The sequence below is a fragment of the Rhincodon typus genome, chromosome 2 (genome assembly GCF_021869965.1).
Source record: "Rhincodon typus isolate 14 chromosome 2, sRhiTyp1.1, whole genome shotgun sequence".
Lineage (NCBI taxonomy): Eukaryota > Metazoa > Chordata > Chondrichthyes > Orectolobiformes > Rhincodontidae > Rhincodon > Rhincodon typus.
This window is the reverse complement of record NC_063333.1, coordinates 112,248,469-112,262,682: the sequence shown is the minus strand read 5'-3', so window position 1 is coordinate 112,262,682 and position 14,214 is coordinate 112,248,469. Positions and strand designations below refer to the sequence as shown.

The 14,214-nt window shown below is 40.4% G+C and overlaps 2 protein-coding genes across 2 annotated transcripts in view; one reads left to right on the top strand and one right to left on the bottom strand.

The window, feature by feature from the left end:
• LOC109927112 (glial cells missing transcription factor 2) overlaps window positions 1-14,214 on the bottom strand; it is a 1,179,481-nt gene that overhangs the window by 132,754 nt on the left and 1,032,513 nt on the right. The gene's annotated exons all lie outside the window — the stretch shown is intronic.
• The window catches only part of hivep1 (HIVEP zinc finger 1), an 87,353-nt gene that overhangs the window by 27,732 nt on the left and 45,407 nt on the right, over window positions 1-14,214 (top strand). The window contains exon 4 of the mRNA XM_048614452.1: window positions 1,491-1,592. Coding sequence (XP_048470409.1) covers window positions 1,491-1,592 — 102 coding nt within the window. The remainder of the gene's footprint in view (window positions 1-1,490; window positions 1,593-14,214) is intronic.

Sequence of the window (14,214 nt, the reverse complement as noted above, 5' to 3'; positions counted from 1 at the left end):
TTCCTAAATCCACAACAACATTCAATTTCAAGAGAAAGACGAAATATTTTAAAATTTGAGACTGGTCTCTTGAATGACCTAGATTGTATTAGCTGGATTAGAAAGCCTACAATCAATGGTTAATTTGTGGTTCTTGTTAGCAAGGCTACATTTGTTGCCCATCACCCGTTATCTTGTGGAAGGAATGGAAAAACTTACAAGAAAATATTTTAACAATCTGTGAGAGTTGAGAATTGCCTACATTTATGTAGCACTAGAGATCCATATACCAGTAAAAAGGTGGGTGGAGCATGCATTGTGTGTACTGCTCCCAAAATGGCAGTTGGTTGTACGTGCACCATAAAACCCCAGTTTTCGCATGAAAAGGAATCTGCCAAATAGGAATGTCTCAACTGTTCAACAGTAGGCCTCTTTCAGGATTGTGTTAGCCCAATAAGGAACGGGAATGGGACAGTAACTTCCATATCTGCTAGTTTTGGGTCACTGCATCTAGTTTATATGCAGTGAAGTAACTTAAAATAATCATGCCCCCTTCCCTGATGTTCTTTAAATAGTCCAATGGGATGTCTTGTGGATTTGAAATCACTAGCTTTCTGCTCAGGTAAGAGTACTACCACTGAACTAAGAATGATGCCTTTTAAATTGTGTGATGTTCTTTTCTTTTCCTGTTTGTTCGCTGTTCACTTCAGGGTACTGATGTCTTCAGTGTTTTCCTCTTCCAGCTTCCACTTCCACATCAGAATAGCCTTTCTATACTTGAGACCACAGACAATGAATGTTGACAACTGTTGACCTGTTTTGCATTATCATCTGCAGGTGACATTTTTCAGCTGACCAACAATCATTGAACTCAAGCATGAATTTGTCAGAACTGGTTATTGCTACTTGTTTGTTTTACCCTCTTACCCAAAATGACTTGTGTGCATGTGCAGTTATAAAAGGAAAATATTGCCCCAAAAACGTGTTAGAACAATGTGAAGCTATATTCCAAAGCCAGAATGAGAAGGAACGTGGCCAACTCCACTTTGTAGAATGAAGATTTGTTGCTATTTTCTGTTTTGAATCATTTCACACAGGATCTAAAGTGTATGGCATTGCTTACCTTCCTCAACTTTCTTATTTTTAAAACCAAAGTTTGGTGGCTCCTCACCCCTGTTTGCTGACTTGGCTTGTCTTATGACCTTGTTGGAGTCCAGCACTGAGTGTGGTTCCTGATCTTGATTTTGTAATGGAAGTGGAACTGATGATTTACCTAATAAGGATGTTCTTTTTTGATGATTCCAATAGTGCTCATGCAGAGCTTTTCATTCTTGCTTTCATACTGATCCTTGCTGTTAGATTATTGATTAAATGGACATTAAAAAGAAGTAACGCTGTTTACAGAACTGTTTGAATGTATAACTAAGTGATCAACTTCAATAGCTCAATATGAGGCTAAATGTGGACTCCCATAGAAGCTACTCTGACTGATATTTTATTTGCTTTCAAAGGAAACTTGACTAAGCACATGAAGTCTAAAGCTCATAGCAAGAAATGCACGGAAATGGGAGTGGCAGTTGCTCCATTTGAGGATCAAGATACTGATGAGACAGGTATGAACGTACTACAATGAGGGCAGATTTTAATGCTGCCTTCCCAGTGGAATTTAGGCGAATGGGCAGTCAAAATAACTGCAGTGATTTACATACACTCAGAAGTCACTGCCTTTTGCATCATATTTGTGTTCTGTTCTTTTCAGGTCAGTGATGCTCCAGCCATGGGACACTGGGGTCCTTTCTTAAATTTGCAAGTCTTTCTCTGATTAGGCCATTAGGGTCTAACTACAGTTTTAACTTGAGGCCTCTCAGGGAAACTATTGTGGCTTCCTTGTCATTTCAACCTGGGGCCAGGCAGATCTGTGATATAAAAGTCAGTCAGAAAAGTAAATAATTTATTGTTTGGTTTGATTGGTTGAGTGAGGGACAAGGCTGACAGCTCAAAGTTCTGGGATTTAAACGTTTCAGGCAAGATAGAGAGGGATATACAAGAAGTAAAGGAGTTCTGTTACTGATAAGGGACAACATCACAGTTGTACTGAGGGAGGACACCTTGGAGGACTCATCCAGTAAGGCCACATGGATAGAGCTCAGAAATAGGAAGGGTGCAGTCATGTGATGGGATTCTATTACAGGATTCCCAAAAACCAGAGGTTGATAGAGGAACAAATATGTGGATAGATTATGGGAAAATGTAAAAACAACAGGGTTGTTTGTGATTTTTAACTTCCCCTGTAATGACTAGGGCTCCCTTAGGTCTGGGGCTTGGATAGGGATGTTGTGGTTAAATCACCACAAGTTATCTTTAACTCACCACTTATTAAGATATCTCAGAGACAGTCAAGTACTGAAATAATGATTTAAACTCTATTACATGTAGCAACCAGAATAAGAGTCCCCCGGGTTGGTTAAGCCTCACAACTCATCTTGATGAGTGGTAGAATTTAGCTATGATTCCAAGCAACAATGTCTGTCTCTGGAAGTGTCTAGGGTTCGATCCTTGTATGGTGTTGTTCTTTGAAGGCTTGCTAATGAAGGCTTCTGGTGTTGGATCCTCATACAGATTTTTTTATCCTTCTGATCTGTGATGTGATACTATTTATGAATCTTTAGATTCTTTCATCCAAATTATTGACTACACTTCTTGAAACCATGAAATCTGCAGCTTGCCTTCTTATCAGCAGTAACTTCTCTATTCCTTGTTACATTTAGCATTGACTATCTGTTTGAGAACACAGCTTTCTTGCAGTTAACTCCTTAAATTCTTCTGCAGAACAGTCAATTATCCTTGTGGCATGAGTAGTCAGTTATCAAGCAGATGTCAAAACAGTTTTGTTCATATAAGCCTTCATTCCTCCTTTTCCCAGACATGGCTAATTGATTTCAATTCCTGTTTAAGTTTGTCCTTGTCCCTTAATAGCTTATTCCAGACAGAGTTATTGCTGCTTCTTTCCGTGTGTAACAGTTTATCTGTGTTCATTCTTTCAATCTGTGAACAATTGTTAAAGCTCTGAAGTCTATAGTGTCATGAGGGATTTGTTTGGTGTGTCCAGAACGATTTTTTTGAAACAATATGACACTAGTGTAGTTAGGGAAGTGGACATACAAGACCTGGTATTGGCCAGATGATTGAAGTTTCATTTTGGGAGCAGTGACAATAATTCTATAAGTTTTAAGTTACTTTTGAATAATATTGAGAGTCGTCCTTAGGTGAAAATATTAAACTGGGGGGGAAGCTGACTATTTAGTCAGGAACTGGGGAATTTAGATTCGGGGCAGCTGTTAAAGGGTAAATCCACATCTGGCATGCGGGAATCATTTAAAGGCCAGTTGATTAGAGTTCAGACCCAGCATGCTTTTGTGAAAATGAAGGATAAGGATGACAAGATTCAGGAACCTTGGATGATGAGAGAAATTGAGAGCTTAGTCAAGAAGAAGAAGGAGGCATACATATGGTTTAAGAAGCTGACCAGACAGAGCCCTCGAAGAATGCAAATGTAGCAGGAACGACCTCAAACAAGGTCTTAGGAGGGCTGAAAAGAGCCATGAAATATCTTTGGCAAACAGGTTCAAAGAAAATACCAAGGTTTTTTATACATATATAAGCAGCAAGAGGATACCTAGGGAAAAGGAAGGCCCACTCAAGGACAAAGGAGGAAATATATGCATGGAGCCAGAGGAAGTGGGTGAGGTCTTGCATCAGTATTCATAAAGGAGAAGGACGTGTTGGATGGTAAGACTTGGGAGAGGTATGATGATTATTCTAGGGCATATTGATTCTAAAAACAGAGATGATGTTGGGTGGTTTTGAAAAGCATTAAAATAGCGAAATCCTCAGGACCTGATGGATTCTATCCCAGCATGCTGAAGGAAGCAGGTGAAGAAATTGCCGGGGCCTTGTATGAAACCTTTGTACCTTCTTTAGTTATAGGAGAGCTCCCAGAGGACTGGAGAATAGCCCACATTGGCCCTTTGTTTAAGAAGGGCAATGGGGATAATCTGGGAAATTACAGGTCGGTGAGCCTTGCGTCAGTGGTAGGGAAATTATTGGAGAAGATCCTTAGGGATAGGATTTACTCGCATTTAGAAAAATATGGACTTTGTGTGGGGAAGGTCATGTCTCAAACTTGATTGAGTTCTTTGAGGAAATGAGAAAGGTAACTAATGATGGCAATACAGTGGATGTTGTCTACACAAACTTTAAGCATGGCCTTTGACAAGGTATCTCATAGCAGGCTGATTCAAAATTTGAAGTCTCATGGGATCCATGTTGAGCTGGTAAGATGGATACAGAATTGACTTCAGGGATGAAGGGTCTAGGCCAGAAACGTCAGCCTTTCTGCTCCTATGATGCTGCTTGGCCTGCTGTGTTCATCCAGCTCTGCACCTTGTTGTCCCTGACTTCAGGGAGTTGTGATGGAAGGGTGTTTTTCTGACTGGAGATGTAAACCAGTGATGTTCTGCACGGATCGGTTTTGGGACTACTGTTGTTTTATACATATAAATGATTTGGAGGAGAATGTAGGTGGCCTGATGTGCAAGTTTGCAGGTGACACAAAGATTGAAGGATCTCCACATAGTGAGGAGGATTACCAGTGTATACAGCAAGATATAGATTGGCTGGAGACTTGAGTGGAGAAATAATAGATGGAGTTTATTCTGAACAACTGTGAGGTAATGCATTTAAAAGATCTAATTCAGGTGGGAATTATACAGTAAATAGCAGAACCTCAGTGGCATCAAATTACAGAGAGATCTAAATGTACAGGTCCACGGTTTCACTAAAAGCGGCAACACAAGTGGATAGGGTTGTCAAGAAGGCATATGGCATGCTTGTCTTCATCGGTTGGAGCATAGAGTACAAAAAATTAGTTATGTTGCAACTGAGTAGAACTTTAGGCCACATTTGGAATATTGTGTACAGTTCTGGTCGCCACACCACCAGGAGGATGTGGAAACTTTGGTGAGGGTACAGAAACGTTTTACCAGGATGTTGCCTGGTTTGGAGGATATTAGCTATGAGGAGAGATTGGACAAACTTGGTTTGTTTTTACTTGAATATTGAAGGATGAAGAGCAGCCTGATAGAAGTTCACAAAATTATGAGAGGCACAGATAGAATGGATGGTCAGAGTCTTTTTCCCAGGGTAGAAATGTCAATTACTGGAGGACATAGGGTTAAGATAAAAGGGGGTAAGTTTAAAGGAGGTGAGTGGCAAGTTTTTTTACACAGAGGGTATGTGCCTGGAATGTGCTGCCAGAGGAGGTGGTGGAGGCGGATGTAATAGCAACGTTTAGGAAGTATCTTGACAGGTACATGATTAGGAAGGGAATAGGGGGAATATGGACTACATAGAGGCAAAAGGCACCAAGTGTTCGTACAGTCAAGGTGGGCCAAAGGGCGTGTTCCTATGCTGTCCTGTTCTTCTTTGTTTGTTCCTTGTGGGCCATCAGGAACTGGATATCTCCTCCAGTCTTCCAGGGGGAACCAATGGACCTACCCTGCTGAAGGTTGTTCTCCTGACTCGTCTCTAACTACTTAATTTACTAAAAATTAGGTAGCACATTCCAAGTTACACTTCCCTGGGCTGCATATTGCAGCACCAAAAATGCACTTCTACACCTTGCCTTTGCCTATAAGACATGATAAAATCAATGCCACTATCTCGGAATAATGAATGAATATTCATTGGTGGAGGTGGAACAACAATGTGATGTGATGTGATTATCAGCCATTCACTGAGAAGAGAGTGACACCAAGAATTTTATTGAGGGCTTTTCCAATCTACATTAAATGGTAAGACTCTTAGGAGCATTGGTATACAGAGAGATCTTGGAATGCTAGTCCAAAGTTCCCTGAAAATGCCAACACTAGTGGATAAGGAGACAGTGAGGACTGTAGATGCTTGAAGCCAGCAGGTCAGCCAATAGGAGTCCTGACGACAGGTTTTGGCCCAAGACGAAGGGTTTTGGCCCAAAACGTGGACTTTCCTGCTCCTCTGCCATCTGACCTGCTGTGTTTGGCCAGCTCCACATTTATTAACACAATTAGATAAGATGTTCAAGAAGACGTAAGACTTGCTTGCCTTCATTGGTTGGGGCATTAAGTATAAAAGTTAGAAAGTTATGTTGCAACTGTATAAGGCTTTAGTTAAGCCATATTTGGAGTATTGTGTGCAATTCTGGTCATCACACCACAGGAAGGATGTGTAGGTTTTTGGGGAAAATGCAAAAGTGATTTACCAGGATGTTGCCCAGATTGGAATGCATTAGCTATCAGGAGAGGTTGGACAAACCTGCCCTCGGGGGCATAGATTCAAGTTCAGAGGGAAAAAGTTTAAAGGAGATGTGCGAGGCAAGTTTATTACACAGGGTGGTAGGTGCCTGGAACACGCTGTCAAGGAAGGTGGTAAAAGCAGAGTCTATAGCAATATTTAAGGTGAACAGGCGGTGAAAAGAGGAATACGAACCATGAGCAGGCCTTTGGGATTAGTTTAGAATGGCATCAAGATTGGCACAGACATGGTGGGTTGAGGGACCTGCCCTTGCGCTGTACTGTTCTTTGTTCTGTGTAACCACCTTAACTTGGCAGAATATCAACGGAAACTTTCTTTAAGCTACGTATGCAAGGTTTCCACTATTCTCCTGGCAAAGGGGGACGGTGATAGGTGTTCTCAGATTGCTGAATGATTTGCAGTAATGCTCCCTTTGTTCATTTTTGAGTTTGTTGCTGTTTTTATTATTTATCAGAAATAAGTGTTGGAAGCTGAATTTTTAAGCTTGTAGATGAAATTTGGAACTTGCCTTCATTCATAGGTTTTAAATTTATTACACTTGAGGAGAAAGTAGCAATTCAATATATCAGGTCAGTTAAAACATGCAAACGATGTATAATAATGTTTGCCATCACAATATTAGAGATTGTGATGAGATAGCCATGGGCTTCAAAGCAACATAGACAGAATGGTAAAGTGAGTAGAATCATGGCAGATGGGAAGTGTGAATTCCTCCATTTGTATTTTATTTGACATCACTGCTATGCAGTGTCTTGGGACATGTTACTTTATTAAAGCCACCATAAAAATGCAATTAGTTTTATTATTGTAAAATTTGTTTCTTAGAATGTTGAGGTAAGAAAAAAATGTGTTTATATTTATGTTCACTGTCTAATGTGCGAACTGCTTTGATTGGATTAAAATTTGTTTTCACATTTCACTTCATTTTATATATTGTATGTGAATTGCTTTAAATGTACGAAGATGACTTTTGCCCCATCAAATGCACCTCTTCTGTAAAAGCTGCTTATTCAACTACATCATCTAGTCTTTCTGGCCAACATGCCATTTAATATTATAATTATTTCCCTGTTCTCAAGCACTGTTTCATAAATCTCAAATTTGCTCAAAATCCCCACCCTCAGCTCTTTGGTCATCACCAACTGTAGCCCAATCAACACTTTCTTTCTTTTAAGAAGTCTTTAATATGTTTCTCGGACAATGTTAGATATGGTCCAAAGTCCTTGTTGTCATTCAGCTTAAACGTACAACAGTGTTTTGTCCTCAGATGCACTATTTAAATTTTGCAGCATGCTGCCCACTGCACATTTCTGTCCGTGTAGAAACATCTCTCCTCTCCTTCCCACCACACCACTCCCACACCAAATCAATTTTTGCTTTAAAGGTACTAATGTGCACAGAAGACAATAAATTTGGAGTGTACCATGCATTGAAATAAATGTGCTGTTCACAAGAGTGGATGTGAGACTCTGTATCAAACCTCAATGCCAAAAGTACGAATGTTTGGACAGCTTGTGAAGTGGGTGGGAATATGCAACTGTGATTATTTGAGCAACAGACATGGGAGGGAGGGAATCTAAAGAACAAAACTTGAGTCGGAGAGGGGATTGTTTGTCTGAACGTAAACAGTCTGCTGTCAGGAGGCGAAAAGACTGTCAAGGAAACCCAGGAGTGACTGAGCTTCAGAGGATGAAAATGCTTTAGATTTTTAAGCCAAAGTTTATTGGAGAAAATGCAAACATTTCCCAGTACCCCTTGGCAAATTAGAGAGGGAAGGTACTGACCTGAGTAAGAGTGACGTGGGGAACCCTTTAGTCCAGTTACATCATCTATTCAAACACTGGGATACAGCTTCAGCTTGATTTTCTCAAGGTTCTTTTCCTTATATGTGTCATCATCACACTTACTACAATGACTTGTTTAAATAAAACTACCAGGTGGCCTTGCTGCCAGCATGTTGTCAAGTTAAAATCCAGTATAGTCTGTTTGTATCCATTTGTAAGCTTGCCTGGTCCTCCTCCAGTCATCCTTTCTCTTCCCCACCACACCCTTTTTCTATCTTGTCACCCATTTGCATTCCGAGTTCCACTGTCTTCATCTGTATAAGTCCTTACCTATAGGTTTAGCTTGAATTGAATACCACCATATTCAGCCTTCATTCTTCTGCACAACTCCGTAAGAGAGATATTGGTATAAAATGTTTGTGATTATCTCAATACAATTTTAGTTTTAGTCAGTCATGATGAAAAAGCAGGTTAAAGTTGGTTGCTTTCAATTTGCTGACAAAGAAACTTGTGTTCTGTGATTTCCTGATCAACGCACCTCTGTTCCCCTACAGTTATACATGCAGATGTGATGAATGATTTCTGTAATAAATGGGTGCTGCAAATGTCAAGCTACATTTTGTTGTAACTAGATTCAAAAATAGTCTTGAATTTTTTAATCAAATATGTTTCTAGTCTGTTTCCATGCTATGTTTTTGGCAATTGGAAATATTATTCTGGGTCTGTACTCATTTGACCCAGCTGCATTAACAATAGCAAATATTGGAATATCAAGCTGATCAAAATGCACAACTGTAAAGGAACCCATCAGATTACTCATTTAATTAAAAAAAATGGATGAGTTCTCATGGGTGAGTTCCATTGTGCTTGATATTCCAATTTTTTGCATGCTGTGCTCCAACTGGATGCACAACCAGGTAAATCTTTCCTCTATATGTTTTCAGTTGCAATAAAATTACATTTTAGCTGGCTATTAGTCTATTACGTAAGGACATGAGGCATTTAGAAGTATATTTCTATACCTTTAACAAGACTTCCTATTTTTATACATCATTCCCTTTGATATAAAGGCTAATATTCCATTTGCCTTCCCTATTACCTGCTGAGCTTGCACAGTATCAAAAGGTTGAGCTACAAGAGGACTGCCGAGAACCTGTGTGCTGAGCTCTCTGCAGTCTTTCTTCATTTAAATAATAGGGTCATAGAGGTCTACAGCATAGCAAAAGGCCCTTCGGCCCAACAAGTCTGCACCAGTCAAAACTAACCTCCTAACTATTCTAATACCATTTTCCAGCACTTGGCCCATAGTTTTGTATGCCTGAGCATTGCAAGTAAACATCTAAGTACTTCTTAAATGTTATAAGGGATTCCGCCTCTACCGCCCTCACAGGCAATGATTTCTAGATTCCTACACCCTTTGAGTGAAAAAAATCTCACTCACATCCCCTCAAAACCTCCTGCCCTTTGCTTGTCATTGATCCCTCCATCAAGGAGAAAAGTTCCTTCCTGTCTCCCCTGTCTGTTCCTCTCATGATTTGATATATGTCAATCATGTTCCACCCCAGTCGCCTCTGCACCCTCTCCAGGACAATCACATCCCTCCTATAATATGGATTCTAGAAGTGCACAGAATACTCTAGCTGTGGCCAAACCAGCACTTTGTACAGTTCTAGCATAACTTCCCTTCCTTTAAACATTGTGCTTGAACTAATAAAGGCAAGTATCCTTATGCCATCTTAACTACTTAATCTACCTGTCCTGCTACCCTTAAGGGATCAGTCGACATGCATACCAAGGTCCCTCTAATCCTTGGTGCTTCTCAGGGTCCTACCATTCACGATATATTCCTTTACCTTGTTTGTCCTGCTAAGTGTGTCACCTCTAATTTATCCTGATTGAATTCCATTTACCCCTGATCAGCCCACCTGATCAGCCTGTCGGTATCCTCTTGCAGTTTAAGGCTATCCTCAATATTTACTATCCTACCAATTTTTGTATCGTCTGTGAATTTGCTGATCAACCCTCTTACATTCAAATCTAAATCATTTATATAAACCATAAATAACAATGACTCAACATTGACCCCTATGGGACCCCAGTAGACACAGACTTCCACTGGCCTGTACTTCTTCCCAGTCAGCTAATTGTGGATACAATTTGCCGAATTTCCTTGAATTCAGTCTCCCTTGCGGGACCTTATCAAAAGCTGTGCTGAAGTCCAAGTAGACAATATCAAAAGCTTTGTCCTCATCGACATATCTGGTTACCTCTTCAAAAATTTAAATCAAATTGGTCAGACGTGACCGCCCCTTAACAAAACCATGTTAACTGCCCTTGATTAATCTCAGCCTTTCCAAATGCAGATTAATCATGTCCCTCAGAATTGCTTCCAATAGTTTCCCCACACTGAAGTTAGACTGACTGACCTGTTGTTTCCTGGTTGATCCCTTGCTCCCTTCTTGAAAAATTGTTCCATATTGGCTGTTCTCCGGTGCTCTGGTATTTCTCCTATGACCAGAGTGAAATAGAAAATTTTTGCAAGCACCTCTGCTATTTCCTCCTTTGCCTCACTCAATAACCAGGATACATTTTATCCGGCCCTGGATATTTATCTACTTTTGTGCCTGCCAGACCACACACGGTCTCCTTTCTGTCTGTGCTAATTTCTCATATCACAGACCTTCTCCCTGATTTTTATATCCATGTCATTCCTCTCATGAGTAACCACCAACCCAAAGTATTCATTTAGCACCCTACCTTCATCCTTTGCCTCCATGTTCAAGTTCCCACTGTAGTTCTTAATAGACCCTACTCTTTCCCTCATTATCCTTATACCCTTAATGTACCTGTAAAACAACTTGGGATTTTCCTTTTAGTTTTCCTGTGAAATTGTTTCGTATTCCCTTTTAGCTCTCCTGATCTCCTTTTTAAGGTATCTTTTGCACATTCTATACTCCTGTAGGCTTCTTTGTTCTCAATGTCTGGCATAAGCCTCCCTTTTTCTCTTAGTCCAATGCTTCATATCCTTCGATATTCAGCTTTCACAGGATTTGATGGACCTGTCCTTTTTCTCTATTGGGACATGTTGGCCCTGTACTCTCCATACTTCCTTCTTGAATATTTCTCACTGTTCTGTGAGAGATTTACCTGAAAGTATCTGTTCCCAGGTCACTCTGGCCAAATCATATCTGATCTTACTAAAATCATCTTTCCCCTCTTTCCTTTGAAATATTCTATACAGACACTCTGACCAGATTGCTACTCATTGAATGTGTTTACCCAGCTGCTGTTACTGTATGAGACAAAGGACTGGTTCAAATAGTTTTATTCAAACGCTCGCAAGTTAAAGAAAGTAACTGTTAGACAAATTAAGTTAACTTTTCCCAAACTAAGCTGACTGCCTGAAGAACACATATACTACCCATTCTGATGAACTTGATTGGGCTGCTGGATCCATTTCGCTGAGCTGCATCAACAGGGCGTGCGGTCTTCTTATTATGAAGATGGGTCTCGCATGGACTCTTCATTGAGGGAATGGCCACAAGGTGGTCCTTATTCCCCCTTTATGAACCCCTCTGGAATATTCTATGACTTCAGCCAGTGGAGTCACAAGACAAGAGTCACAGCACTCAATGAGGTTAGGCGTGGTCATCTTGTGTGTACCCATCCCCTTTCTAAAATATAGTGCTAAGGGGTCTGGCTGAAACTTATCAAGAAGTCCAAGTAGACTGTCAATTGCATTCCTCTCATCGACATATCTGGTCACCTGTTGGGAAAAATTCGAGCTATTTGGTCAGATGTGACCTCCCCTTAATAAAGCCATGCTGACTATTCTTGAATAATCCCCCTGCCTTTCCAAGTACAGATTAATTCTGTCCCTGAGAATTGCTTCCAATAGTTTCCCCACCACTGCAGCTAGACTCAATGGCCTGTAGTTTCCCAGTTAATCCCTTGCTCCCATTGTAGTCTGTTATGTGGAAGTGACCCTAGGGATTGAATTAGCACAGTCCAAATGAATTTCATGTTGTAGTGAAATGCTCAGAGTTTGTAAAAGTCATTTCTTTTTCTACCAGTCAGGAATAGAAACTAGATGAAAGGCAAGTGTCTAACCCATGTTCTATTTCTTGAATATTAAGAAGTATAGTTCAAGCATTTTTCTTAACAAAGTACAACATTAGTCCTATAATTTTTTTTTAAATGTGTGGTGTATAAAAAGACTGAACATCATCCAATTTTGTGGATACTATGTGTGTAAATCTGGAAAATCTCAAAACTTTAGTTGCATTGGAGAACATTTCTAATTTATACTGCATACAAAGACTTTAACAGCTTGTGCTTTTCTCCCTTTGAAAAATATTAGTCACATTAAAAGGTGTTACTTAACCCAGAAATCTCGCATTAGTAGTTTAAATTAATTAAGTTCTTAGAAAAAACTAAAAAAGAAAGCTGCTAGGTTCAAGAGTAAACTGGGTTATCAACCAGTTGGAAGAAGTCAAAACTAAATGATTTGATGAGGAAATTTGATAAAGAAAATTAGGAAAGCTAATTTCATTACTCTGAGTGAGGGGATATGTATTTGTCATCACCACAGTAAAAAGGGGATTATTTTGCTCAAAGGTAAAAACATAATTACATAATTTTGTAATAATATGAAATGCCTTTCTGCACCAACATAGAGTACTAATTTAGAACCCTACCCACATCGTCCAGGTCCACACACAAATTACCCCATGGTCTTTAATGGTCTGTACACTTGTGCTGTTTCCCTAGTTATCCTTTCACTTTAAATGTACTTCTAATAGTCAACATGGATTTGTGATCATGCCTCAAAACCTTATTGAATGCTTTGAAGAGGTGACCAAACACGTGGATGAAGGTAGAGCAGTGGATGTGATATACATGGATTTAAGTAAGGCGTTTGATAAGGTTCCTCATGGTAGGCTCATGCAGAAAGTAAAGAAGCATGAGATAGAGGGAAATGTGGCAGATTGGATTCAGAGTTGGCTGACCCTTAGAAGACAAAGGGTGGTAGTGGACGGAAAATATTCAACATGGTGCTCCGTTACGAGTGGTGTACCACAAGGATCTGTCCTTGGTCCTCCTCTATTTGTGATTTTTGTAAATGATTTGGATGAAGGAGTGGAAGGGTGGATTCGTAAGTTCACGGACGATACGATGGTGGGTCGAGTTGTGAATAGTGCAGAGGGCTGTCCTAGTTTAAAAAGGGACATTGATAGGATGCAGAGATGGGCTGAGAAGAGGCAGATGGAGTTTAACCCTGAAAAGTGTGAGGTGATTCATTTTGGAAGGACAAACTTGAAAGCAGAATACAGGGTTAATGGAAAGATTCTTGGCAGTGTGGAGGAGCAGAGGGATCTTGGGGTTTATGTCCACAGTTCCCTGAAAGCTGCCACTCGGGTGGATAGAGTTGTTAAGAAGGCGTATGGTGTGTTAGCTTTCATTAATAGAGGGATTGAATTCAAGAGCCGTGAAGTTATGCTCCAGCTATACAAAAGCCTGGTTCGGCCACATCTGGAGTATTGTGTCCAGTTCTGGTCGCCTCATTACAGGAAAGATGTGGAAGCGTTGGAAAAGGTGCAGAGGAGATTTACCAGGATGTTGCCTGGAATGAAGGGAAGGTCTTACGAGGAAAGCTTGAGAGAGCGAGGGCTTTTCTCTTTAGAATGACGAAGGATGAGAGGTGACTTGATAGAGGTGTACAAAATGATCAGAGGTATAGGTAGAGTGGACAGCCAGAGACTTTTTCCTAGGGTGGAGGTAGCTATTACGAGGGGCCATAGTTTTAAAGTGAGTGGAGGTAGATACAGGGGAGACGTCAGAGGTAGGTTCTTTACTCAGTGGTAGGGGCGTGGAATGCATTGCCGGAGAGGGTAGTGGAGTCGGCCTTGTTAGGGGCATTTAAGCGGCTATTAGATAGGCATATGGCTGATAATTTCGGGTTGGTGTGGAGGTTAGGTAGACCTTAGGTTTAGGGTAAAAGTTTGGCACAACATCGTGGGCCAAAGGGCCTATACTGTGCTGTACTGTTCTGTGTTCTATGTTCTAAATTAACGTGGGAGTTTCCTTTATTTTACCTACC